The following is a 24407-nucleotide window of genomic DNA, read 5'->3' as shown; positions in this document are numbered from 1 at the left end:
GTTACACGCCCGCTGCCCTTTGCACACCCCTTACCCGCCCTTTGCACACCCGTTGCACACCCGCTGCCCTTTGCACACCCCTTACCCGCCCTTTGCACACCCGTTGCACGCCCGCTGCCCTTTGCACACCCCTTACCCGCCCTTTGCACACCCGTTACACGCCCGCTGCCCTTTGCACACCCCTTACCCGCCCTTTGCACACCCGTTACACACCCGCTGCCCTTTGCACACCCCTTACCCGCCCTTTGCACACGCGTTACACGCCCGCTGCCCTTTGCACACCCCTTACCCGCCCTTTGCACACCCGTTGCACACCGTTTACCCTCTGCACCCCCGTCGCACCCCCGTCACCCTTTGCACACCCGCCGCCCCCCGCCTGCCCCGCGGCGCACCCCCCACCGCCGCTGCCGTGGCCCCCGGCCCCGCCCACCCCCGCCCCGCCCCGCCCCGGCCCCGCCCCAGCACAGCCCCGCCCCCCGCCGGGCGGGCGCAGCCAATGGGGGCGGGCGGGGCCGCCGGGCCCGGGCGGGCACCGCGCTATAATGATCCCTACGGCGCCGCCGCCGCCGACACCGCGCCGCCCGCCCGCCCCGCCGCCCCCCGCCCGGCCCCGGCCCCCGGCCGACCGGCGCTAGGGCCGGAGCACCCCGCGGGAAGATGAACTACCTGGTGAGCGGGGCCCCGCCGGGGAGGGGGTGGGGGGGAACGGCCCCGCGGGGCCCGGGGACGCGCGTGGGGACCGGGGACACGCGTGGCCACCCCCCCCCAGGCAGGACGCGGGGCCCCGGGGTAACGGCTCACGGGGGGGCTTTGCCCCGCGGAGGAGGAGGAGGAGGAGGGCCGCAGCCGGCCCCCCGAGCCCGGGCAGGGCCCCCCCCGGGGGCGGCCGAGCCCCCTCGCGTGACCTTGGCCCAGCCCCGCCGTGCCGGGGGCGGCGAGGCCTGGCACCCGCGACCCGCCTGCCCGGCAGGCCGCGGCGCTCCGGGACCCCCGGGGAGACCCCACCGGGGCCACAGGCCTCCCCGGGCCGCGGTCTCCCTGGCAGGCGGGGTGGGCGGCGGCAGCAGGCGGGGAGCCCCGGCAGCAGCAGGCAGCCGAAGCCTCCCTGCCCGGCCGCTGTGGGGAGGCGGGAGAGCCGGCGGGTCCGGTCCCGCCATCCCGGGCGGTGGCGAGAGCCCACGGCAGGCTGCGGCCTGTCCCACCGCCGCCATGGCACCGGTGAGTCCCGGCGGAGGCCCGGGAGCTCCGGCAGGTGCCTCCGTGCCGTGGCCCGGGCAAGACGTCGTGGCACAACCCACGTCCGCCATGGGGACGGCCGGCACCGTGGGCCGGAAGGGGCCTGGGCCCAGCGGCGGCCGGCGTGGGGATGGCTACGGCTACGGCTGACTCACCGCCCTGGCACTTCCTCCCCGGCGGCGGCGGGAAGGGGAGGGAAAGGCAGAGGAGGTCCCCCCGAAACCGGGGAGGCGGAAGGGCCCGGCCCCTTCCTAGCACCACCTCCGGGAAGGATGGGTTGAACTCCAGCAGGGAAGGAAAAGGCGGCTGGAGCGGGGAGATCCAGCCGGTGGGCCCCGCTCAGCAAAGCCCCCGGCCCGCGGGGCCGCGTCCCGGCGCTGGGCACCGTCACCTGCCGGGATGACTCCCCACCGGCCGGCGGGGCCCGGCTCACCGCCCCGGCGCGGGGCTCTCTTGCAGAACGTGCTGGCCAAGGCGCTGTACGACAACGTGGCCGAGTCCCCGGACGAGCTCTCCTTCCGCAAGGGCGACATCATGACGGTGCTGGAACGCAACACGCAGGGGCTGGATGGCTGGTGGCTCTGCTCGCTCCACGGCCGTCAGGGCATCGTCCCAGGGAACCGCCTCAAGATCCTGGTGGGGATGTACGACAAGAAGCAGCAGCAGCAGCAGCAAGCGCCCGGTCCGGCGCAGGGGCAGGCGCCGCCGCAGCCTCCGGTGCCCCAGCCGGCTCTGCCTTACCACCACCAAGGGGGTTACACCCCACTGTCACCCGCCTCGCAGTACACACCCATGCACCCTGCTTATGCCCCCCAAGGGGACAATGTCTACCTGATGCCGGTCCCCAGCAAGGGACAGCAGGGTCTCTACCCGGGCTCGGCGCCCACCGGACAGTTTCCGCCTGCCCCGGCTAAGCAGCCGCCCGCCTACCCAAAGCAGACGCCTCCCCACGCCTTCCCCAGCCCCGGCCAGGAGATCTACCAGGTGCCCCCCTCCCTGGGCCAAGCGGCGGAGGCGTACCCCGGGGGCTCTGCCAGCCCCCCCCAGGACGTCTACCAGGTTCCTCCCTCGGCCGGTCAGGCTCAAGACATCTACCAGGTGCCCCCGTCGTTGGACATGAGGAGCTGGGAAGGGCACAAGCCCCAGGGAAAGGTAGGATGGGGGTCCTGGGAGGGTGGTGGCGCGGTTGCGGGGTGCTCTGTGGTCCACGGTACCAGGGCTGTGAGGCTTGGGCTTCTCTGCCGGCCTCTGTCTCCTGGAGCGGGAAATCCTTGCGCCCATCGCGGGGGGTGCGTGAACATCCTTCCCCACGCCGCTGGCAGGAGCAGGCATGCCAGGGGGGTCCCTGCGGTGGCTGAGGTGCCCCGGTTGGTGTGGGCTACCCAGCTCGGGGCTGGCGCAGCGTTTAGCCCTCAGGTCCTCTTGGTCTCTCGTGTGGGCTCTGCCGGTGTCACCGGGGGCACAGCAGCCGTGCCTGGGGTGGGTACATGGTGCTGGTAACCCAAGAGGCGCTTAGAGATGCCCCTTGGCCGGACCCTGCAGCTACGGAGGTAGCTGTGGTACCTGGCGCAGTGCTGAGATGTTTCTTCCCTCCTGGGAGCGCGAGCAGGGGCAGGCAGCCGGTGCCAGCGTGTCCCGGCCATGCCAGGGAGCCTGCCAGCACTTGCCAGTTGGGTTTGCCAGTAAAGCAAGGGTGAGCCACCAATTTGTCCCCAACATGGGGATCTCAGTGTGGTGGCCCTGTCCGGGGCAGCCTAATGGCTACATCCCGGACACCGGGCTCTTCCTGGCTCTGCCGCTTCACTGGCACGTCATCCCGGGGAAGAAGAGCGAGGCGCTTTCGGCATCGCGTTTTCCGGGAAGGTTACCCTGACTCATGCCCCTGGGAAGCAGCTGGTGAGGGGAGGGGAGCTGCCAAATCACAGCCAGGGCACAGGGAGCATCCTAAAAGGGAGGACCAGCCCAGCACCTCTGCCAGTTGCTCAGCCTTTCTTGTCCCCCCCCTCCCCGCACCGGCTGGGCAGGGTGCCACGACCCTCTGGGTTTGGTTGTTTACCGCTCTCGTGTCCCCATGGTATGGCAAGGTGGGCACCGAACTGTGGGCAGGGATCTGCCAACGCCCACAGGGCGTTGGCAGATCCCTGCCCACGGCTCGGTGCCCGAATCGGCCGTTCCCTTCTGCACGCCGCGGCTGTGCCGGCTGGGCTTTGTCTCTCGCCGAGGCTCGCCGCTATAAATAACCGGTGATATCATCCCCCATCCCCGGCGTCGCCGCGAGAAGCGTGCACGCCTGGCCAGGGAGCGCCCTCCCGTGGGCACCGGTTTGCCCGGTGCCGGACGGTCTGGTACGGGATTCAGCACCCATCCTCTCTCCAGCCCTATCGCTGGGTTTTGGGGGGGCTGATGCAGGGTGGGGGGCAGGCTGGGGATGCTCGGCAGTGCCCACCTCTGCCCTTTCCCTCTTGCCAGGTGCTGGTGCCCACCCGCGTGGGGCAAGTGTACGTCTACGACTCCCCCAAGGGCGAGCAAGATGAGTACGATTTCCCTCGCCACCTCCTCTCCGCGGGCTCCCAGGAGATCTATGATGTGCCACCTGTCCGAGGAGGGGTCCCGAGCCAGTTCAGCCAGGAGGTGAGACTGGTCAGGGGACTGGGGGGGGTCACTGGCTCCATCACCTGGTGCAGGAGATTCTCTGGCACAGCCTGGGATCCAAATCTGGGCAAATAGCACCCAAAGCTGGGCACGTGGTGGGCCTTGAGCCTTCTTCTGGTGCCTTCATCCTTCCCAGCCAGTCCCTGGGAGGAGGTGGGCGCCCGCGCTATCCCTGACACACCATCTTGTGTCCCCCCCTCCAGGTCTACGACACTCCCCCCATGGCAGTGAAGGGTCCCAACGGGCAGGACCCAGGACAGGAGATCTACGATGTGCCCCCCAGCGTGGAGAAGAACCTGCACCAAACTGTAAGGGTTGCTGGGAAGTTCCCAGCTTCTCCATGTAAAAAAGACCCATTTTACAGTGGGAACAATCATTCACTGGAACAACCTCCCCAGAGACCGTCCCTGGCACTGGAGGCTCTCAGGATGCGAGGGGGCAGGGTGCTAGGTGATCTCATCTGGGGGATGAGCTTGGACCAGATGATCTTTCGAGGTCCCTTCCAACCTGGGCTGCTCTAGGATTTTGTGATTCCCACCCCAAAGGGGGTGCGGGAGGCTGGGGGTGCTGCAGCAGGGCTGTGCCAGGGGTGCCCGTGGGGTCCATGGCTCTGTCCTGGTGCGTACTCAGCACCATCTCATGCACCCGGGGCTGGCGTTTACGTGCACTGCAGCACGGCACAGCCCGCCTGTGCATCCACGCGTGACCCGGGCTGGCTCTCCCGGCGACGCTGACGGTGCCTGCTGTTGCCCTTGCAGGTGTACGACGTTCCCCCCTCGGTGAGCAAGGATGTGCCGGATGGCCCGGCGCGGGAGGAGACCTACGACGTGCCCCCCGCCTTCGCCAAGCAGAAAGCCTTCGACCCCTCCCGCCACCCCCTCATCCTGGCCCAGCAGGAGCCCTACTTGCCGGAGGATGTCTATGACGTGCCGCCGGCGGCCGGGAAAGGTGCCCCCGAGCCGCAGCTCTCCCATGAGATCTACGACGTGCCCCCCAGCCTCAAGAAGCTGGGGGGGTCGGCCTTTCCCTCCCAGGAGGTGTACGACGTGCCCCGGGACCTGCACGCCCCGGGCAAGGGCTCCCTGGACATAGAGGGCGAGTACATCTATGATGTCCCGCCGCAAGTGGACCGCGAGGCCAAGGGTGCCGACGCCAAACGCCTCTCGGCCTCCAGCACGGGCAGCACTCGCAGCAACATCTCCACGTCCTCGCTGGATGTGGTGCCTGTGAAAGAGCCGGCCAAGGGAGCCGGCAAGGAGTTCTCCTTGGACTTGGACTCCGCCATGGAGACGCTGGCCAAGCTCCAGCACGGCGTCGGCGGTGCCGTCTCCTACCTCATGTCCTTCATCGGCGCCAACTGGCGCAGCCCCGAGCACATGGAGGCCAATGCCGCCAGCATCCGCGGGGCAGCCGAGGGCGTCCGGACTGCCCTCCGGGACCTGCTGGAGTTTGCCCGGGGGGCGGTGGGCAATGCCGCCCAGGCCTCCGACCGCTCCCTCTACGCCAAGCTCAGCAAGCAGCTGCAGAAGATGGAGGAGGTCTATCAGGCCCTGGCACGGCATGGCCAAGCGCTGGACGCTTGCCACTGGGCCCCGAGCGCCCTGGCCGGCGGCAAGCCGGGCACGGATGACTTGGAGCACTTCGTCATGCACTCGCGCGGCGTCCCCGATGACACCAAGCAGTTGGCCTCCTTCCTGCACGGCAACGCCTCCCTTCTCTTCAAACGGACAAAGGCGGCGGCGGAGAGCGGCGGCCACGGGCCCCCTCACCCCTCCGACAAGGCCAGCAGCATCCAGTCGCGGCCCCTGCCCTCCCCGCCCAAGCTGCTGGCCCAGGAGTCGCCCGACGGGCCCTACGAGAACAGCGAGAGCGGCTGGATGGAGGATTACGACTACGTCCATCTCCAGGTGGGCGTGGGCAAGGGGCGCTGCTCCCCACGGGTGGGTTTTATGCCAGTGGCTCCCCGGCACGGGGGCATCGGGCAGTTCTGACTGCGGTGGTGCTTCTGCCACCCACATCTTGCTTTTACCCTCCGGCTTGAGGACTGTGGGGACCAGGGGGGTCTCGGGGCAGGCGGGGGCTCGCTCCCAGCAAGGCTGGTGTTGCTGACCCCCATGTCACACCCCTTCCTTCCCTGCAGGGCAAGGAGGAGTTTGAGAAGACCCAGAAGGAGCTGCTGGAGAAAGGCAACATCATCCGGCAAAGCAAGGACCAGCTGGAGCACCAGCAGGTAAGGGAGCCAGGGTGGGTGGGTGGGCGCTGCTCTTGGGGTGGGCAGCAGGGTTTTGGCTCCTGCCCCCTTGTACCCCCTGCAGCCGGTCTGGACCACGGCCCCCTCTTGCGTGGCTGACCCCGCGGTGGGTTCCGGCTCACCTCCCGTGCCAGCGCTGTGCCAGCGGAGAGGGGCATCAGCGCCTTGCTCCTGGAGAGGAGCCTGGCACAGCTGTCCTGGGGCTGGCACCGTCCCTTGCTGTTTTCCCTGGGGCACAGCCATCACCTGGGGCCGGTGGCCACGGCCACCCGTGCTGGTGGCTCCAGGAAGGGGAGAGGACGCTGGCTCGATGGCCGTCCGGCCTCACGCCCGTCCCTCCCGCAGCTGAAGCAGTTTGAGCGGCTGGAGCAGGAGGTGACGCGCCCCATCGACAACGACCTGTCCAACTGGAGCCCCCCCCAGCACTACGGCCCGGCGCGGGGCGGCGGGGCCCTGTGTCCTGCCGACCGCCAGCTCCTCCTCTTCTACCTGGAGCAGTGCGAAGCCAACCTCACCACGCTCACCAACGCTGTCGACGCCTTCTTCACCGCCGTCAGCACCAACCAACCCCCCAAGATCTTCGTGGCCCACAGCAAGTTCGTCATCCTCAGCGCCCACAAGCTCGTCTTCATCGGGGACACGCTGTCCCGCCAGGCCAAGGCCCAGGACGTCCAGCACAAGGTGATGCACTACAGCAACCTCCTCTGCGAGATGCTCAAAGAGATCGTGGTCACCACCAAGGCGGCCGCCCTCCACTACCCTTCTCCCGCCGCCTCTAAGGACATGGTGGAGCGTGTCAAGGACCTCACCAACAGCACGCAGCAGTTCAGGATGGTGCTGGGCCAGCTGGCGGCCATGTGATGGCCCCGGGCTGCTGTCCCCTCCCCATGGCCCCCAGCCTGTCCCCAGACACGCATCCCCCCCCCCTCCACGAGAGCCCTCTGCCCGGTGTGAGCGGACATGTACATAGAGACTCCCACGCTCACCGGGGGCCTGGGGCTCTGCTGGTAGAGGGGTGAGGGGCGGCGGCCATCATCCCCCTTCCTCCTCTTCCTCCCTCCGGCCAGAGGCCAGGATTGGTTTTGGAGCTGGGCCCGTGACGAAGCAAAGGCTGGGAGGTGGATTCGTGCCCGCTCCCTCCCCCCTGTCCTCTCTCCGTACAAAATGGGCGGGTGTTCCTGGCTGGGAGGCAGGATCCCTGGCAATTTGGGGTGATGCTGTGGCTGCCCCCCCTCTCGGGTCTCCAGTGGATTTTAATGGTGTGGAGGCTGCTCCTCGTGGTAGGACAACCCGTGTTGGGGAGCAGCATGGAAGGGATGGGATGTGCTGGCCCCCTGTGAGCGGGGGGCTGTGGATAAGGGGTCCCCAGGGGGGGAAAGGGGCGATGGGGGGCTGGGGGCAGGAAGCCCTGTGCGTTCTCACGTCTCGGGTTTTGCTACCGTACCAGCTGTAACCGAAACGCAAACCGAAATTGGTGCCTTTTGAACACAGGGGAAGCTTCCGCTGGTTCCCGGAGCTACGGAGTCGCAGCCCCCCGAAACTCAGCCCCCTGCCCCCCAGCAGCATAAAGATTTGCCTAGAAACCCCCCCAGCTCCTGGGTGTCTGCGTGTGCCTGCTGTGGGCAGGGACCCCCTGGGGAGGGACGGGGGTGTCCTGTCCCCCCAAAAGACATCACGGCGCATGGAAGGTGTGGGTGCAAAGGGGTTTGTTGGGGTTCCCTGACCCACAAGCGTGGGCATGGTGGGTTTTGGGGGAACAGGGAGGGTGGCAGCACAGGGCAGTGGGGCCACGCCGGCCCTGACTGCGGAGGGCCGCCGTCCCCCTCCTGCCTCGGTGCCGGGGTCCCCTCAGAGCACCTTGCCGGGGTTCATGAGGTTGTGGGGGTCCAGCGCGGCCTTGATGCGGCGCAGGGTGTCCAGCCCCTCCTGGCCCAGCTCCTCCAGCAGCAGCGCCCGCTTGCCCAGCCCCACGCCGTCAGGGGATGGCACGGGGCTGTCCCCCCATCTGTCCCCCTGTCCCCATCCCCCAGGGGGTCCCTGACCCCACCTGCCCAGGCGCTGGGTGAAGGTGTGGACACGCTGGGCCTCGGCGGGGTCCTGGGGGTCGAAGATGAGGAGGCAGTGGAAGTTGCCGTCACCCACGTGTCCCACCATGGGGCCTGCGGGGCCGTGGGTCAGGCAGGGCACAACGGGGAGGACGTCAGCCCCCAACCGACCCCCCCGCCCCGGGGGCCGTGGCCCCGCTGACCGGTGAGGCCGGAGTCCTGCAGGTCCCGCTTGGTCTCCACCACCACGTCGGGCAGGCGGGAGATGGGCACGCAGACGTCCGTGGAGTAGCCCTGGGCCGGGCAGGGCAGAGCCGTGGCGCCCGCAGCCCCATGGGGCGCTGCCGCCATCGTCCCCGTGCCCGTCCCTCACCTGGCAGCCGGGCCGCAGGGCCAGGGCAGCGTACCAGGCGCTGTGGCGCATGGCCCAGAGCCGCCCGCGCTCCTCCGGCTCCTCCGCCCAGGCCAGGCCGGAGCCCCCGTTCAGCCGCACGATCTCCTCTGCCGGCGGCCGGGAGCCTTGGGACGGGGCCGGGCCGGGACTCGCAGCAGCCCTGGGCACCCGGCCCTCGCCCCAGGACCCCCAGTCCCCATCTGGGCACCCAGCCCTGCTCCCCCTGTCCCTGGACCTGGGCGCTCAGCCGTCATCCCAGGACACCCCTGCTCCCCCCATCCCCTGTCCCTGGGCACCCATCCCTTGTCCCTGGGGGCCACCACGGCCCCCAATCCTGGTCAGCCCAGCCCCGTGCCAGCACCGTCCCTACCCGCCTGCTGCTGCTGCCCAGCCAGGCTGTGCCAGGAGCCGTGGAGCTCCAGGAGGAGCGTGGCCGCCATCGGCAACCCCGGCCCGCTGAAGCAGCCACAGGCACCCACCATCACCTCGTCCAGGAGCTCTGGGTGGGAGAAGGCAGCGCTGATCCCTGCTGCCGGCCCCCAGCACCCACCGATGGGGGCCACGGGCACGGCGGCCTGCAGCACCTGGACGGTGCAGGCCACGGCCGCCCGCACGCTGGGGAAGGCGGCGATGGTGGCGGCGGTGGCCTCAGGCAGGGGGTGCAGGCGCAGCGTGGCCTGCGTCAGGAAGCCCAGGGTGCCCTCGGAGCCCACGAAGAGAGAGGTCAGGTCGTAGCCGGCTGCCCGCTTCCTGCGTGGCCCTGGTGAGTGGGCGTCCGTACGGTCCCCACAGGGCCCAGCCTGGCCCCCCAGCTCCCACCTGTCCTGGCACCCACTCCCCCATGGGTACTCCTGGTGCACCCCTAGGACCATGGCACACCCAAGGGGACCCCAGCACCCTTGGGACCACTGCACCCCGGGGGGGACCCCTAGGACGTCTGCGACCACGGCACTGCAGGAGGACTTCCAGCACCTCTGGGACTGCAGCACTGCCATGGCGACCTCAGCACCCCTGGGACCCCAGCACCCCTGCCCCATGGGGACCTCAGCATCCCCTGGGACCACGGCACACCCAGCCCCATGTGGACCCCAGCAGCACTGGGGCCACGGCACCCCCAGTCCCACGGGCACCCCTGCTACACCCCTGGGACCACGGCACACCCTTGGGCACCGCAGCACCCCCAGTGTTCCCAGCACCCCCAGCCCCACAGGCGTCCCCGGCACCCCCAGTGCTGCCACCCCTGGCCCCGGGGCCCCCGCAGCTGCTCCCCGGTGCCCACGGTACCGACGGGGAACCAGAGCCCGGTGCCGCGCAGGTGGCTGTTGAGGGCCTTGCGGGTGACGCCGGGCTCCACCGCCACCGAGAAGTCCTCGAGGCTCAGCTCCGTGATGGCGTCCATGCGGCTCAGGTCGAAGCAGACACCGCCCTGGCATGGGGGCACGGGCACAGCTGGGCATGGCCGGGCACCGAGAGCCCCCGGGCTGGAGTTGGGCAGGGGATGCCAGGGGGGTGCCATGGGGGTGGTGGTGGGGGGCCGGTACCTGCACAGCGTTGACGCCGCCCTCGAGGCCGGTGCCGGTGCCGAAGGGCACCATGGGCACGCGGCAGCGGGAGCAGAGCGCCGCCAGCTCCTGCACCTGCCCCACCGCCTGGGGCCACACCACGGCGTCCGGGGGGGCACAGCTGGGGGACAGGGCGGCACCGCTGCCCCACGGACCTCCCCCTCCCCGAGACCCTTCCCCTCCCCAGACCCTTCCCCTCCCCAGCCTCTTCCCTTATCCCATGACCCTTCCCCTCTGCAGACTCTTTCCCTGCCCAGACCCTTCCCCTCCCCAGGACCCTTCCCCTTCTAGAACCCTTTCCCTCGCCATGGCCCTTCCCCAACACAGACCCTTCCTCTCCCCAGACCCTTCCTCTCCCCATGCCCCTTCCCTTCCCCATGGCCCTTTCCTTCCCCTTGACCCTTCCCCTCCTCAGACCCTTCCATACCCCAGGACCCTTCCCCTGCCCAGGACCCTTCCCCTCCCCAGACTCTTCCCCCCAGGGGTCCCGGCCCTGGGCACCCACGTGTGCATGGACTCATCGTGGCCGTGCTGCTCGCGCACCGCCATGGCCGTGGAGACGTTGGGAGCCCCGACCACAGCTCTCAGGGCCTCCACAAAGTTGGGGGGGAGTGGGCGCTGCAGGGGGGGTGAGGGCAGGGGCGTGAGGGTCCGGCCGGGGGTCTCAGCGCCTGGGACTCCCACCCGCAGCCGAGGGCAAGGGGCCACACCGGGACCCCCGGCCCTCAGTCCCTCCCCCGTCCCTCTGTGCCCCATGGGACCCCCCTGCCCCCGTCCAGCCCCACCTTGGAGCAGCAGCTCCGTCGCCCCAGGGCCCCCCCCAGCCCCAGCACCCGCCGCAGGGCCATGGTGGGGACGGCCAGTGCCCGGCCAGGGACAGGACCGGGGCGCTGCCCCCCCACCGCCCCCTGGCCCTGCCTGTCCCCTCCCACCACCACCCGCACCGCCACGTTAAGGTGGCTCCGGGGCCGCGGGGCTGGCACACGGGTCCCCTCCCAGCCGGGGGGCCCTGTGCCCCCAGCACCCATGCTGGGGGTCCCCATGCCCGGCCAGCTGGCCCCACAGCTGACCAGGTGTCTCCACACCTGACCATGGCCCCGCACGGCCACCCGAGTGTCCCCACACCCACCCGAGTGTCCCCACGCCAGGCCACGTGCCCCTGTGCCTGGCCAGGTCCCCCACTCCCCAGCCAGGTGTCCCCGTGGGAGTCCACGTGCTCCCACAGCTGGCCTCGTGTCCCCACGCCTGCTGTACAGCCGGCTGTCCCCAAGCCTGCTCAGGTGTCCCTGACCTGGCCATGTGCCCCTGTCTTGCTCAAGTGTCCCAGAGGAGGCCACATGTCCCCAAGCCTCCTGCATTGCTTGACCAGGGGTCCCCAAGCCCACCCAGGCGTCCCCGTGCCTGCTCTCTGTCCCTGTGCTCGGCCATGTGTCCCCACACCTGGCCAGGGTCCCTGACCCCATGAGAGGCCACACGTCCCCGTGCCTCCAGCCATGCCAGCCAGGTGTCCCCATGCCCAGACAGGCGTCCCCCTGCCCCTTAGCCTCATGTCCCCATGCCCGGCCATATGTCCCCACCAGTCAGGGGTCCCCGTGCCTCCAGCCATGCCAGCCAGGTGGCCCCATGCCCGGAGAAGGGTCCCCAAGCCCACCACCTGCACGGCCATGTGTCCCCAAGCCACCCCGCTGCCCCGCGCCCCCCTCCCGCCCGTCCCGGAGCCGCAGCGAGGAGGCAGCGCGGTGGGGGCGGCAGCGTTTATTGCCGGCCTCAGTTGGCCGCCAGGACGGAGTTGATCCAGTTGCGGAGCATGGTGACGCGGGCGTAGACGCCGGGCACGTTGGGGTCGCAGGTGCTGCTGCCCCAGGAGACGATGCCCACCAGGGTCCAGGCGCCGTCCTTCTGGCACACCAGCGGGCCCCCGGAGTCTCCCTGCGGGCAGCGGGTGAGCGCAGGGGCCGGGGGGACGGGCCGGGGGCAGGGGGGCTCGGGGGGCACCTACCATGCAGGAGGAGGCACCGTCGGCGCCGGCGCACACCATCACGTCGGCGATGCGGTACCCCCAGTACTGCTTGCACTGCGCGTTGGTGAGCAGGGGCAGGGCCGCCTGCTGCAGCACCGCCGGTGTCTGCGAGGCTGCGGGCCAGCGGGGCGGCGTCAGCGCCGGGGACAGGGACAAGAATGGGAACGGGGCAGGGATAGGGACGGGATGGGGATGGAGATGAGGATGGGGATGGGCCGGGTGTGGGGATTGGGGATGAGTGTTAGGATGGGGTTTGGGGATGAGGACAGGGCTGGAAGATTGGGATGGGAATTGGAGATGGGGATGAGGGTGGGGATGAGGATGGGGATGAGGAAGGGACTGGGGATGGGATGGGGACTGGGATGAGGGTGGGGACAGGGCTAAGGATGGGAATGGGGGTAGGGGTCGGGATGGGCATGACGATGGGGATGAGCATGGGGATGGGGACGGGGATGAGGATGAGGATGAGGACGGGGATGGGGACCGGGATGAGCATGGGGATGGAGACTGGGATGGGGATGAGGATGGGGATGGGCCGGGTGTGGGGATTGGGGATGAGTGTTAGGATGGGGTTTGGGGATGAGGACAGGGCTGGAAGATTGGGATGGGAATTGGAGATGGGGATGAGGATGGGGATGAGGATGGGGATGAGGAAGGGACTGGGGATGGGATGGGGACTGGGGTGAGGGTGGGGACAGGGCTAAGGATGGGAATGGGGGTAGGGGTCGGGATGGGCATGACGATGGGGATGAGCATGGGGATGGGGACGGGGATGAGGACGGGGATGGGGACCGGGATGAGCATGGGGATGGAGACAGGGATGGGGATGAGGATGGGGATGTGGGCGGGGTTGGGGATGAGTCTGGGGATGAAGACGGGGATGAGGATGAGTCTGGGGATGAGGACGGGGATGGGGATGGGGACAGGAAGGTGCGGTACCGTTGGGGTCAGTGAGCCCCCAGCCAGTGGTGACGCAGGTCATGCCCCCCGGGAAGTCATCGGTGTCCTGGGGCAGGCAGACGGGGGACACGCGGGCCGACAGCCGCGCCGGGGTGGCCAGTTTGAGCAGGGTGATGTCGTCGCGGATGGTCAGCATGTTGAACTTGGGGTTCTTGAAGACCTGGAGCAGGCGGCAGCGCTCCCAGCGCCCGCACCCCCAGCCAGGGCGCCAGGCACCGGGGACCCCACAGAGATTGACGGGGATCCCGGGGACTAATGGGGATCCCGGGGACTGACGGCGACCCCGGAGAATGGCCCAGGCTGACGGGGTGCCTGGGGTGCAGATCCCAGCCCCTGGGGCACAGGGGAGCAGGAAGGCGGCAGCGACTCATAGGGACCTCAGGGAGCAGACCCCAAGTCCTGGGCTGATGGGGACCCAGGGAGCAGATCCCAAACAGGGGCAGATGGGTGGCAGAGACATCTGAGGGTCCAGGGACAACCCAGTGACACCTTAGGGACCAGGGACACCAAAGGGGGCAGACCACACACCCTGAGCTGATGGGGTCCCGGGGAACAAACCCTTGCCCCTGGGGCACTGGGCACTGGGGACACCCCGGGGACCAGGGACACCAACAGGGACTCGGGGTGACCCTGGGGGGTCAGACCACAAATCCCCAGCTGAGGAGCTCCCAGGAAGCATCTGACAACCCCAGGCACCGATGGGTGCCAGGGAGCAGGGAGCAGACCCCAATGCTCAGGACGATGGGGCCACCAATGAGCCCATGTCCCAGCCTGGGGTTGCTGCTGGCCGGGGACCTTGGGGCTGCCCAGGACCCCGCAGGACAGGCCCCAGCCCAGGGGCACTGGGGAGCAGGGACACCTCGAGTCACATCACCCACAGGGACTGATGGGGACCCTGGGGACCTGACCCCCATCCCTTGGGGGGGCTTGAGGAGAGCAGGGACACCCCAGGGGACTCAAACCCAGGGACACAGGGCACCATGGACACCCCAGGGATCCTGGCCCTCAGAATGAGGTGACCTGGGGACCCAACTCCCAGGACAAGGGGGACCCAGACCCACAGGGCTCCCCGTGTGGGCTGTGGGACCCCGCAGGCACACAGCCCCCACGCCAGCGGTACCTTCTCGATGGTCAGCCTCTGCTCGTCAGAGGAGGGCGATTCCTGGTCGTACGCACCCACCACCACGGTGTCGGTGGTCCTGGGCACGGGCAGGCACTGAGCACCGGGCAATGGCACAGGGATGGGGGGGCCCTGGGGACCCCATGCCCATGCTTGGCCCCGGGCTGGTGGGCGGCAGAGCCGGTGCCTACCTGACGCCACAGTGGGCAGCGGTGACCACCCAGTTCTCGCTGATCAGCGACCCACCGCAGAAGTGGAAGCCGTCGTAGCGCTGGCAGGGAGAGCTGCCGTCAGCACCGGGCACCGCCGGCACCACCGCCGGGTGCTCTGTGCCCGGCCCCGGCCCCGGCCCCCACCCTGGCACCCAGCACAGCAGCCAGCCCCACTGCGGGCACTCACCTGGAGGGAGACCTGCCACGGCCAGGACCCTGGCACCGCCGGCTCCCCGTTGACGATGCGGTTGTAGCCGCGGATGACGGGCGTGATGGCGGGCACGCCACAGCCTGTGGGGCACAGGCAGCCGTGGGACGGGGGCTCTGGCCACCCCGGCCCCGTGCCCACCCACCGCCACCACCCCCCGAGCCCCTCGCCCGCCCCACCGAGTCCCCCAACCCCACGCACTCTCCAGGGAGAGGGTGGCACGGGCAGAGCCCGCCAGCGCCAGGCAGCTCAGCAGCCACAGCAGAGCCATTGCCACTCGTGGGGACAGACCCTGCCTGGGGCTCGGAGCCTCTTATACCCGCTGCTGGTCACAGCCCCACCGCTGGCCTTGCCGCCACGGCCTTGGGAGATAGCGTGGCACACGGCACGGCGCCGCCGGCACAGTGCCAGCCCTGGCACCGTGGCCATCACCCAACCCCTGGGGGCCCTGGGAATGAGCAGGGAGTCCTTGCCCCAGCCTGGGGACTGGTGGGGAAGAGCTCTGCAGACCAAACCCCGGGTGCTGGAGGGCACCAGCTTGCCCAGGCACCAGCCGTGGCCCCTCGCGGCAGCCGTGGCCGCAGAAGCAGAGCATTGCTGGCAGGTGAAGGGAGGGACCCTGCGCCCCTGCTCAGCGCTGGGGACGGGGAGGCCACCCCTGGAGTGCTGGGTCCAGTGCTGGGCTCCCCAGTCCCAGAGACACAGGCACAGACTGGAGAGAGTGCAGGGAGATGTGGAAGGGACAGGAGCATCTCTGATGGCAACAGAGAGGGGGTGCGACGGGACAGAGCTAGGCTCTTTCCACTGGTGCCCAGTGCCAGGACCAGAGGCGACGGGACAACCTGGCAAGCAGGAGGGTTCCTCTGGCTACCAGGAGACGCATTTTCAGTGGGGTGACCGAGCACTGGCACAGGTTGCCCAGGGTGGCTGTGGAGTCTCCATCCATGGAGGTGCTCAGAAGCCACCTGGACATGGTCCCTGGGTGGTGCTGCCGGGGTTGGAGCAGCTGAGCTCCAAGGTCCTTTCCAACCTCAACCACCCAGTGACAGTCCGCCCCGTGCACCAGGCCCAGGAGCGCGTTGAAGGCAGAGCTCTTAGACCCCACAGTCTGTTCTGCAGCCCCGGCCAAGGCCATCGGCTCCAGGTGCCGCGCTCCCAGGCCCTGTCCTGGCACCGTGCTGGGTGCCACGCTATCTCCCAAGGCCGTGGCGGCAAGGCCAGCGGTGGGGCTGTGACCAGCAGCGGGTATAAGAGGCTCCGAGCCCCAGGCAGGGTCTGTCCCCACGAGTGGCAATGGCTCTGCTGTGGCTGCTGAGCTGCCTGGCGCTGGCGGGCTCTGCCCGTGCCACCCTCTCCCTGGAGAGTGCGTGGGGTTGCGGGACTCGGTGGGGCGGGCGAGGGACTCGGGGGGTGGTGGCGGTGGGTGGGCACGGGGCCGGGGTGGCCAGAGCCCCCGTCCCACGGCTGCCTGTGCCCCACAGGCTGTGGCGTGCCCGCCATCACGCCCGTCATCCGCGGCTACAACCGCATCGTCAACGGGGAGCCGGCGGTGCCAGGGTCCTGGCCGTGGCAGGTCTCCCTCCAGGTGAGTGCCCGCAGTGGGGCTGGCTGCTGTGCTGGGTGCCGGGGTGGGGGCCGGGGCCGGGGCCGGGCACAGAGCAGCCGGCGGTGGTGCCGGCGGTGCCCAGTGCTGACGGCAGCTCTCCCTGCCAGCGCTACGACGGCTTCCACTTCTGCGGTGGGTCGCTGATCAGCGAGAACTGGGTGGTCACCGCTGCCCACTGTGGCGTCAGGTAGGCACTGGCTCTGCCGCCCACCAGCCCGGGGCCAAGCATGGGCACGGGGTCCCCAGGGCCCCCCCATCCCTGTGCCATTGCCCGGTGCTCAGTGCCTGCCCGTGCCCAGGACCACCGACACCGTGGTGGTGGGTGCGTACGACCAGGAATCGCCCTCCTCTGACGAGCAGAGGCTGACCATCGAGAAGGTACCGCTGGCGTGGGGGCCGTGTGCCTGCGGGGTCCCACAGCCCACACGGGGAGCCCTGTGGGTCTGGGTCCCGCTTGTCCTGGGAGTTGGGTCCCCAGGTCGCCTCATTCTGAGGGTCAGGACCCCTGGGGTGTCCATGGTGCCCTGTGTCCCTGGGCTTGAGTCCCCTGGGGTGTCCCTGCTCTCCTCAAGCCCCCCCAAGGGATGGGGGTCAGGTCCCCAGGGTCCCCATCAGTCCCTGTGGGTGATGTGACTCGAGGTGTCCCTGCTCCCCAGTGCCCCTGGGCTGGGGCCTGTCCTGCGGGGTCCTGGGCAGCCCCAAGGTCCCCGGTCAGCAGCAACCCCAGGCTGGGACATGGGCTCATTGGTGGCCCCATCGTCCTGAGCATTGGGGTCTGCTCCCTGCTCCCTGGCACCCATCGGTGCCTGGGGTTGTCAGATGCTTCCTGGGAGCTCCTCAGCTGGGGATTTGTGGTCTGACCCCCCGGGGTCACCCCGAGTCCCTGTTGGTGTCCCTGGTCCCCGGGGTGTCCCCAGTGCCCAGTGCCCCAGGGGCAAGGGTTTGTTCCCCGGGACCCCATCAGCTCAGGGTGTGTGGTCTGCTCCCTGTTGGTGTCCCTGATCCCTAAGGTGTCACTGGGTTGTCCCTGGACCCTCAGATGTCTCTGCCACCCATCTGCCCCGGTTTGGGATCTGCTCCCTGGGTCCCCATCAGCCCAGGACTTGGGGTCTGCTCCCTGAGGTCCCCATGAGTCGCTGCCGCCTTCCTGCTCCCCTGTGCCCCAGGGGCTGGGATCTGCACCCCAGGCACCCCGTCAGCCTGGGCCATTCTCCGGGGTCACCGTCAGTCCCCGGGATCCCCATTAGTCCCCAGGATCCCCGTCAATCTCTGTGGGGTCCCCGGTGCCTGGCGCCCTGGCTGGGGGTGCGGGCGCTGGGAGCGCTGCCGCCTGCTCCAGGTCTTCAAGAACCCCAAGTTCAACATGCTGACCATCCGCGACGACATCACCCTGCTCAAACTGGCCACCCCGGCGCGGCTGTCGGCCCGCGTGTCCCCCGTCTGCCTGCCCCAGGACACCGATGACTTCCCGGGGGGCATGACCTGCGTCACCACTGGCTGGGGGCTCACTGACCCCAACGGTACCGCACCTTCCTGTCCCCATCCCCATCCCCGTCCTCATCCCCAGACTCATCCTCATCCCCTTCTTCATCCCCAGACTCATCCCCAACCCCGCCCACATCCCCATCCTCATCCCCATCCCAGTCTCCATCCCCATGCTCATCCCGGTCCCCATCCCCGTCCTCATCCTCATCCTCATCCCCGTCCCCATCCCCATGCTCATCCCCATCGTCATGCCCATCCCGACCCCTACCCCCATTCCCATCCTTAGCCCTGTCCCCACCCTCATCCCAGTCCCCATCCCATCCCCAGTCCCTTCCTCATCCCCATCCTCATCCCCACCCTCATCCCCATCTCCAATTCCCATCCCAATCTTCCAGCCCTGTCCTCATCCCCAAACCCCATCCTAACACTCATCCCCAATCCCCACACCCGGCCCATCCCCATCCTCATCTCCATCCCCATCCCGTCCCAATCCCTGCCCCGTTCCCATTCTTGTCCCTGTCCCCGGCGCTGACGCCGCCCCGCTGGCCCGCAGCCTCGCAGACACCGGCGGTGCTGCAGCAGGCGGCCCTGCCCCTGCTCACCAACGCGCAGTGCAAGCAGTACTGGGGGTACCGCATCGCCGACGTGATGGTGTGCGCCGGCGCCGACGGTGCCTCCTCCTGCATGGTAGGTGCCCCCCGAGCCCCCCTGCCCCCGGCCCGTCCCCCCGGCCCCTGCGCTCACCCGCTGCCCGCAGGGAGACTCCGGGGGCCCGCTGGTGTGCCAGAAGGACGGCGCCTGGACCCTGGTGGGCATCGTCTCCTGGGGCAGCAGCACCTGCGACCCCAACGTGCCCGGCGTCTACGCCCGCGTCACCATGCTCCGCAACTGGATCAACTCCGTCCTGGCGGCCAACTGAGGCCGGCAATAAACGCTGCCGCCCCCACCGCGCTGCCTCCTCGCTGCGGCTCCGGGACGGGCGGGAGGGGGGCGCGGGGCAGCGGGGTGGCTTGGGGACACATGGCCGTGCAGGTGGTGGGCTTGGGGACCCTTCTCCGGGCATGGGGCCACCTGGCTGGCATGACTGGAGGCACGGGGACACCTGACTGGTGGGGACATATGGCCGGGCATGGGGACATGAGGCTAAGGGGCAGGGGGACGCCTGTCTGGGCATGGGGACACCTGGCTGGCATGGCTGGAGGCACGGGGACACCTGACTGGTGGGGACATGGGGACATATGGCTGGGCATGGGGACATGAGGCTAAGGGGCAGGGGGACACCTGTCTGGGCATGGGGACACCTGGCTGGCATGACTGGAGGCACGGGGACACCTGACTGGTGGGGACATATGGCCGGGCATCGGGACATGAGGCTAAGGGGCAGGGGGACGCCTGTCTGGGCATGGGGACACCTGGCTGGCATGGCTGGAGGCACGGGGACGTGTGGCCTCCCATGGGGTCAGGGACCCTGGCCAGGTGTGGGGACACATGGCTGAGCGCAGGGACAGAGAGCAGGCACGGGGACGCCTGGGTGGGCTTGGGGACCCCTGGTCAAGCAATGCAGGAGGCTTGGGGACATGTGGCCTCCTCTGGGGACACTTGAGCAAGACAGGGGCACATGGCCAGGTCAGGGACACCTGAGCAGGCTTGGGGACAGCCGGCTGTACAGCAGGCGTGGGGACACGAGGCCAGGTGTGGGAGCACGTGGACTCCCACGGGGACACCTGGCTGGGGAGTGGGGGACCTGGCCAGGCACAGGGGCACGTGGCCTGGCGTGGGGACACTCGGGTGGGTGTGGGGACACTCGGGTGGCCGTGTGGGGCCATGGTCAGGTGTGGAGACACCTGGTCAGCTGTGGGGCCAGCTGGCCGGGCATGGGGACCCCCAGCACGGGTGCTGGGGGCACAGGGCCCCTGGCTGGGAGGGGACCCGTGTGCCAGCCCCGCGGCCCCGGAGCCACCTTAACGTGGCGGTGCGGGTGGTGGTGGGAGGGGACAGGCAGGGCCAGGGGGCGGTGGGGGGGCAGCGCCCCGGTCCTGTCCCTGGCCGGGCACTGGCCGTCCCCACCATGGCCCTGCGGCGGGTGCTGGGGCTGGGGGGGGCCCTGGGGCGACGGAGCTGCTGCTCCAAGGTGGGGCTGGACGGGGGCACGGGGGTCCCATGGGGCACAGAGGGACGGGGGAGGGACTGAGGGCCGGGGGTCCCGGTGTGGCCCCTTGCCCTCGGCTGCGGGTGGGAGTCCCAGGCGCTGAGACCCCCGGCCGGACCCTCACGCCCCTGCCCTCACCCCCCCTGCAGCGCCCACTCCCCCCCGACTTTGTGGAGGCCCTGAGAGCTGTGGTCGGGGCTCCCAACGTCTCCACGGCCATGGCGGTGCGCGAGCAGCACGGCCACGATGAGTCCATGCACACGTGGGTGCCCAGGGCCGGGACCCCTGGGGGGAAGAGTCTGGGGAGGGGAAGGGTCTGTGTTGGGGAAGGGCCATGGTGAGGGAAAGGGTTCTAGAAGGGGAAGGGTCCTGGGGAGGGGAAGGGTCTGGGCAGGGAAAGAGTCTGCAGAGGGGAAGGGTCATGGGATAAGGGAAGAGGCTGGGGAGGGGAAGGGTCTGGGGAGGGGAAGGGTCTGGGGAGGGGGAGGTCCGTGGGGCAGCGGTGCCGCCCTGTCCCCCAGCTGTGCCCCCCCGGACGCCGTGGTGTGGCCCCAGGCGGTGGGGCAGGTGCAGGAGCTGGCGGCGCTCTGCTCCCGCTGCCGCGTGCCCATGGTGCCCTTCGGCACCGGCACCGGCCTCGAGGGCGGCGTCAATGCCGTGCAGGTACCGGCCCCCCCCCCCCACCCCCATGGCACCCCCCTGGCATCCCCTGCCCAGCTCCTGCCCGGGGGCTCTCGGTGCCCGGCCATGCCCAGCTGTGCCCGTGCCCCCGTGCCAGGGCGGTGTCTGCTTCGACCTGAGCCGCATGGACGCCATCACGGAGCTGAGCCTCGAGGACTTCTCGGTGGCGGTGGAGCCCGGCGTCACCCGCAAGGCCCTCAACAGCCACCTGCGCGGCACCGGGCTCTGGTTCCCCGTCGGTACTGTGGGCACCAGCGCAGCATCCAGGGGGGCCATGGGGCTGGGGGTGGCAGAACTGGGTGTGCCGGGGACACCTGTGGGGCTGGGGGTGCTGGGAGTACTGGGGGTGCTGGGTGTGCCCATGGGGCAAAGGGTGCCATGGTCCCAGAGGTGTAGCAGGGATGCTCAAGGGATTGGGGGTGCCGTGGCCCCAATAGTGCTTGAGGTCCCCTGGGGGCTGGGGGTGCCATGGTCCCAGGCCTACTGGGGATGCCCATGGGTTTGCCGTGGTCCCAGGGCTTGCTGGGGAGCCGATGGGGCAGGGGTGCTGGGGTCCCAGGGGTGCTGAGGTCCCCATGGGTTGCCGCAGTACCAGAGGTGCTGTGGGGTCACCATGGGTGTACTATGGTCCCAAGGGTGCTGGGGGTTCCCACTGAGGTGCTGTGGTCCCAGGGCTGTCCATGGGGGAGTGGGTACCACGGTCCCAGGGGTTCTGGGGTCCCCATGGTCCCAGGGGTGCACTGGGGCTGCCGCGGGGCCAGGATCCCGGGGTGCAGGCCGGGTGCGGCACAGGGTCTCATGGGGACATCCCATGGCCCTGTCCCCGCGCCAGCCACCCATCCCATCCCCATCCCTGTCCCCTGCCTGTCCCGTGCCCGCAGACCCTGGGGCAGACGCCTCGCTGTGCGGCATGGCGGCCACCGGCGCCTCGGGCACCAACGCAGTGCGCTATGGCACCATGCGGCCCAATGTGCTCAACCTGCGCGTGGTGCTGCCGGACGGGCGCCTGCTCCACACCGCCGGCCCCGGCCGCCAGGCCAGGTGGGTGCCAGGGTGCCAGGCTGGGCTGGGTGGGGGACACGTGGGCACCCACTCACTGGCCCCACGCAGGAAGCGGGCAGCCGGCTACGACCTGACCTCGCTCTTCGTGGGCTCCGAGGGCACCCTGGGCTTCCTGACGCAGGCCACGCTGCGCCTGCACCCCCTGCCCGAGGCCACCGCCGCCACCATCGCCGCCTTCCCCAGCGTGCGGGCGGCCGTGGCCTGCACCGTCCAGGTGCTGCAGGCCGCCGTGCCCGTGGCCCGCATCGGTGGGTGCTGGGGGCCAGCAGTGGGGCCAGGGGGCCAGGGGCCAGCGGTGGGGCTCAGCGTTGCCTTCTCCCACCCAGAGTTCCTGGATGAGGTGATGGCGGGTGCCTGTGGCCGATTCAGCGGGCTGGAGCTGCCGGCAGCGGCCACGCTCCTCCTGGAGCTCCACGGCTCCCGGCACGGCCTGGCCGAGCAGCAGCAGCAGGCGGGTAGGGACGGTGCTGGCACGGGGCCGGGCTGACCAGGGTTGGAGGCAGTGTGCCTGGGGCTAGGGTCCATGGTGGGCACCCAGGGCTGAGGGATGGGTGCCCAGGGACAGGGGACGGGGGGATCAGAGATGTCCTGGTGTGAAGGACACATGTGAAGGAATGGGGGACCTGGAGGGTCACCAGGGTGAGGGATGGGTGCCCAGAGCTGGGGACGGGGGTACCGGGGTGTCACCAGGGCAAGGGATGGGTGCCTACATTCAGGGGGACCAGGGGTGCCCCAGGGTGAGGATGGTGCTGGGGAGGGCCATGGTGTGGCTCTGGGGTGTGTGATGGGTGCCCGGGGAGAGGGGACAAGGGGACCAGGGGTGTCCTGGGATGAGGGATGGGTGCCCGGGGACAGGGGCAGGGGCAGCAGGGATGGGTGCCCAGGATGGGGACTGGGGAACCACGGTGGGGGGGTCACCAGGGTGAGGGATGGGTGCATGGGCTGGGGGTCTGTGGGGGGCCTGGGGCAATGGACAGGGGCCCAGGGACAGGGGGAGCAGGGGTGTCCTGGGATGACGGCTGAGCGCCCAGGTCCAGGGACAGGGGGAGCAGGGCTGGGTGCCCAGATGGGGACTGGGGGTCCTGGGGCGAGGGCCGGGTGCCCGGGGCTGCTGCGGGTCCCGTCCCGGCCCCGTCCCAAGGCTCCCGGCCGCCGGCAGAGGAGATCGTGCGGCTGAACGGGGGCTCCGGCCTGGCCTGGGCGGAGGAGCCGGAGGAGCGCGGGCGGCTCTGGGCCATGCGCCACAGCGCCTGGTACGCTGCCCTGGCCCTGCGGCCCGGCTGCCAGGTGAGGGACGGGCACGGGGACGATGGCGGCAGCGCCCCATGGGGCTGCGGGCGCCACGGCTCTGCCCTGCCCGGCCCAGGGCTACTCCACGGACGTCTGCGTGCCCATCTCCCGCCTGCCCGACGTGGTGGTGGAGACCAAGCGGGACCTGCAGGACTCCGGCCTCACCGGTCAGCGGGGCCACAGCCCCCGGGGCGGGGGGGTCGGTTGGGGGCTGACGTCCTCCCCGTTGTGCCCTGCCTGACCCACGGCTCCGCAGGCCCCATGGTGGGACACGTGGGTGACGGCAACTTCCACTGCCTCCTCATCTTCGACCCCCAGGACCCCGCCGAGGCCCAGCGTGTCCACGCCTTCACCCAGCGCCTGGGCAGGTGGGGTCAGGGACCCCCTGGGGGATGGGGACAGGGGGACAGATGGGGGGACAGCCCCGTGCCATCCCCTGACTCCCCCGTCCCACAGGCGGGCGCTGGCGGCGGGGGGCACCTGCACTGGGGAGCATGGCGTGGGGCTGGGCAAGCGGGCGCTGCTGCTGGAGGAGCTGGGCCAGGAGGGGCTGGACACCCTGCGCTGCATCAAGGCCGCGCTGGACCCCCACAACCTCATGAACCCCGGCAAGGTGCTCTGAGGGGACCCTGGCACCGGCACACAGGCAGCAGGGGAATGGCCCCGCTGCCCTGTGCTGCCACCCTCCCTGTTTGCCCAAACCCCCCCAATTCCCATGCCTGTGGGTAGGGGATCCCCAATCCCCCAATAAACCCTTTTGCACCCACACCCTCCATGTGCCATGATGTCTTTTGGGGGGACACCCCAGCCCCTCCCCTGGCTGTCCCTGTCCCAGGCAGTGCACATGCAGGCACCCAGAGGGCAGGGGGACCGGAGCCGCTTCCCCAGAGCTGCGGTGCCGGCGGTGCAGGGCTGGGAGCCCCCCGGAACATGCCAAGCACTGCCGTGGCCATCCCCACGCCAAGGCGGACTCGGGGAAGGGGCATCGGCGTGGGTGGGGGGCTCCGGCACCCTGCAGCCACTGCCTGCTTCACCAAGAAAGCCAGTGAAATAAAATAACAGTGAATATTTTATTGAACATTGTTTTAATACCATATCAAAACACCTTGACTAATGAAGGAAGCTCCCCCCAAGCTCTGAACTCTTAATTTTTTTCCCCCGTTTTTTTTTTTTTTAATATATAAATACAGAAAGGTTTCCCGCAGGGGCACGGCCACCGGCAGGGGAGGTCTCACCAACGAAAATGCACCCGCCGCGCCGGGAAGGGACGGGGATGGGCTGGGGGGGGGTCACTGCCATGAAGCGACTCTGTCTTCGCACCTCCGGAAAGCCACCCCCGTGGCCGGGGGTGTCCGGGGGGCCACTGGGGGCCTTCCCCTGTACCCCCCCTTGAAAGGGTTCGACTCAAAGGTGATGGAAAGGAAGGGGGGGGGCAGTTTTGGCAAGAGGAGGCCGGGGCGGGGGGCGGCGGGAG

The 24407-nt window shown here is 69.7% G+C and overlaps 5 protein-coding genes across 7 annotated transcripts; 3 read left to right on the top strand and 2 right to left on the bottom strand.

The window, feature by feature from the left end:
* The first annotated feature begins 574 nt into the window (after positions 1-574).
* On the top strand, positions 575-7733 carry BCAR1 (BCAR1 scaffold protein, Cas family member). Of its 2 annotated transcripts, XM_075160709.1 has the most exons (7): positions 575-669; positions 1696-2388; positions 3706-3867; positions 4092-4196; positions 4647-5795; positions 6029-6118; positions 6485-7733. In XM_075160709.1, the coding sequence occupies exons 1-7, from the start codon at positions 658-660 to the stop codon at positions 6998-7000; spliced, it is 2727 nt and encodes a 908-aa protein (XP_075016810.1). In that variant the 5' UTR covers positions 575-657; the 3' UTR covers positions 7001-7733. The 2 variants fall into 2 exon arrangements, with proteins under 2 accessions (XP_075016810.1, XP_075016809.1); XM_075160708.1 differs by lacking the exon at positions 575-669 and having other exon boundaries at positions 1636-2388.
* Positions 7734-7853: 120 nt separating this feature from the next.
* LOC142087224 (putative D-lactate dehydrogenase, mitochondrial) lies at positions 7854-10988 on the bottom strand. Its single transcript, XM_075161218.1, has 9 exons — positions 10926-10988; positions 10646-10758; positions 10120-10261; positions 9863-10004; positions 9129-9515; positions 8949-9077; positions 8558-8685; positions 8388-8478; positions 7854-8298 (listed from the first exon to the last, which is right to left on the bottom strand). The coding sequence occupies exons 1-9, from the start codon at positions 10986-10988 to the stop codon at positions 7988-7990; spliced, it is 1506 nt and encodes a 501-aa protein (XP_075017319.1). The 3' UTR covers positions 7854-7987.
* Positions 10989-11907: 919 nt separating this feature from the next.
* On the bottom strand, positions 11908-14931 carry LOC142087004 (chymotrypsinogen 2-like). Its single transcript, XM_075160706.1, has 7 exons — positions 14862-14931; positions 14640-14743; positions 14432-14511; positions 14241-14319; positions 13100-13280; positions 12140-12273; positions 11908-12069 (listed from the first exon to the last, which is right to left on the bottom strand). The coding sequence occupies exons 1-7, from the start codon at positions 14929-14931 to the stop codon at positions 11908-11910; spliced, it is 810 nt and encodes a 269-aa protein (XP_075016807.1).
* Positions 14932-15953: 1022 nt separating this feature from the next.
* On the top strand, positions 15954-18670 carry LOC142087003 (chymotrypsinogen 2-like). The gene is made up of 7 exons (XM_075160705.1): positions 15954-16023; positions 16142-16245; positions 16374-16453; positions 16566-16644; positions 17606-17786; positions 18305-18438; positions 18509-18670. The coding sequence occupies exons 1-7, from the start codon at positions 15954-15956 to the stop codon at positions 18668-18670; spliced, it is 810 nt and encodes a 269-aa protein (XP_075016806.1).
* A 1094-nt stretch (positions 18671-19764) lies between these two features.
* Positions 19765-24006, top strand: LDHD (lactate dehydrogenase D). 2 transcript variants are annotated; one of them, XM_075160982.1, is made up of 11 exons: positions 19765-19882; positions 20050-20162; positions 20422-20563; positions 20679-20820; positions 21463-21622; positions 21692-21891; positions 21970-22098; positions 22803-22930; positions 23010-23100; positions 23190-23301; positions 23390-24006. In XM_075160982.1, the coding sequence occupies exons 1-11, from the start codon at positions 19820-19822 to the stop codon at positions 23553-23555; spliced, it is 1446 nt and encodes a 481-aa protein (XP_075017083.1). In that variant the 5' UTR covers positions 19765-19819; the 3' UTR covers positions 23556-24006. The 2 variants fall into 2 exon arrangements, with proteins under 2 accessions (XP_075017083.1, XP_075017081.1); XM_075160980.1 differs by having other exon boundaries at positions 21463-21891; positions 23390-23701.
* The last annotated feature ends 401 nt before the right edge of the window (positions 24007-24407 follow it).

The sequence above is a fragment of the Calonectris borealis genome, chromosome 12, assembly GCF_964195595.1.
Source record: "Calonectris borealis chromosome 12, bCalBor7.hap1.2, whole genome shotgun sequence".
NCBI classification, from domain to species: Eukaryota; Metazoa; Chordata; class Aves; order Procellariiformes; family Procellariidae; genus Calonectris; species Calonectris borealis.
This window is presented reverse-complemented; position numbering and strand designations above follow the sequence as displayed.

Bases quoted from the DNA above. Each gene is read 5' to 3' on its own strand.
- BCAR1 (XM_075160708.1), top strand. From the start codon at position 1,636: ATGACTCCCCACCGGCCGGCGGGGCCCGGCTCACCGCCCCGGCGCGGG. The intron at 2,389-3,705 runs GTAGGATGGGGG...CCCTCTTGCCAG, and splicing joins GGCACAAGCCCCAGGGAAAG to GTGCTGGTGCCCACCCGCGT. The intron at 5,796-6,028 runs GTGGGCGTGGGC...CCTTCCCTGCAG, and splicing joins ACGACTACGTCCATCTCCAG to GGCAAGGAGGAGTTTGAGAA.
- LOC142087224 (XM_075161218.1), bottom strand. From the start codon at position 10,988: ATGGCCCTGCGGCGGGTGCTGGGGCTGGGGGGGGCCCTGGGGCGACGG. The intron at 10,759-10,925 runs GTGGGGCTGGAC...CCCCCCCTGCAG, and splicing joins GACGGAGCTGCTGCTCCAAG to CGCCCACTCCCCCCCAACTT. The intron at 8,479-8,557 runs GTGAGGGACGGG...TGCCCGGCCCAG, and splicing joins CCCTGCGGCCCGGCTGCCAG to GGCTACTCCACGGACGTCTG.
- LOC142087004 (XM_075160706.1), bottom strand. From the start codon at position 14,931: ATGGCTCTGCTGTGGCTGCTGAGCTGCCTGGCGCTGGCGGGCTCTGCC. The intron at 14,512-14,639 runs GTGAGTGCCCGC...TCTCCCTGCCAG, and splicing joins CGTGGCAGGTCTCCCTCCAG to CGCTACGACGGCTTCCACTT. The intron at 12,274-13,099 runs GTACCGCACCTT...GCTGGCCCGCAG, and splicing joins GGGGCTCACTGACCCCAACG to CCTCGCAGACACCGGCGGTG.
- LOC142087003 (XM_075160705.1), top strand. From the start codon at position 15,954: ATGGCTCTGCTGTGGCTGCTGAGCTGCCTGGCGCTGGCGGGCTCTGCC. The intron at 17,787-18,304 runs GTACCGCACCTT...GCTGGCCCGCAG, and splicing joins GGGGCTCACTGACCCCAACG to CCTCGCAGACACCGGCGGTG. The intron at 18,439-18,508 runs GTAGGTGCCCCC...CGCTGCCCGCAG, and splicing joins ACGGTGCCTCCTCCTGCATG to GGAGACTCCGGGGGCCCGCT.
- LDHD (XM_075160980.1), top strand. From the start codon at position 19,820: ATGGCCCTGCGGCGGGTGCTGGGGCTGGGGGGGGCCCTGGGGCGACGG. The intron at 20,821-21,462 runs GTACTGTGGGCA...CCGTGCCCGCAG, and splicing joins CGGGCTCTGGTTCCCCGTCG to ACCCTGGGGCAGACGCCTCG. The intron at 21,892-21,969 runs GTGGGTGCTGGG...TCTCCCACCCAG, and splicing joins CGTGCCCGTGGCCCGCATCG to AGTTCCTGGATGAGGTGATG.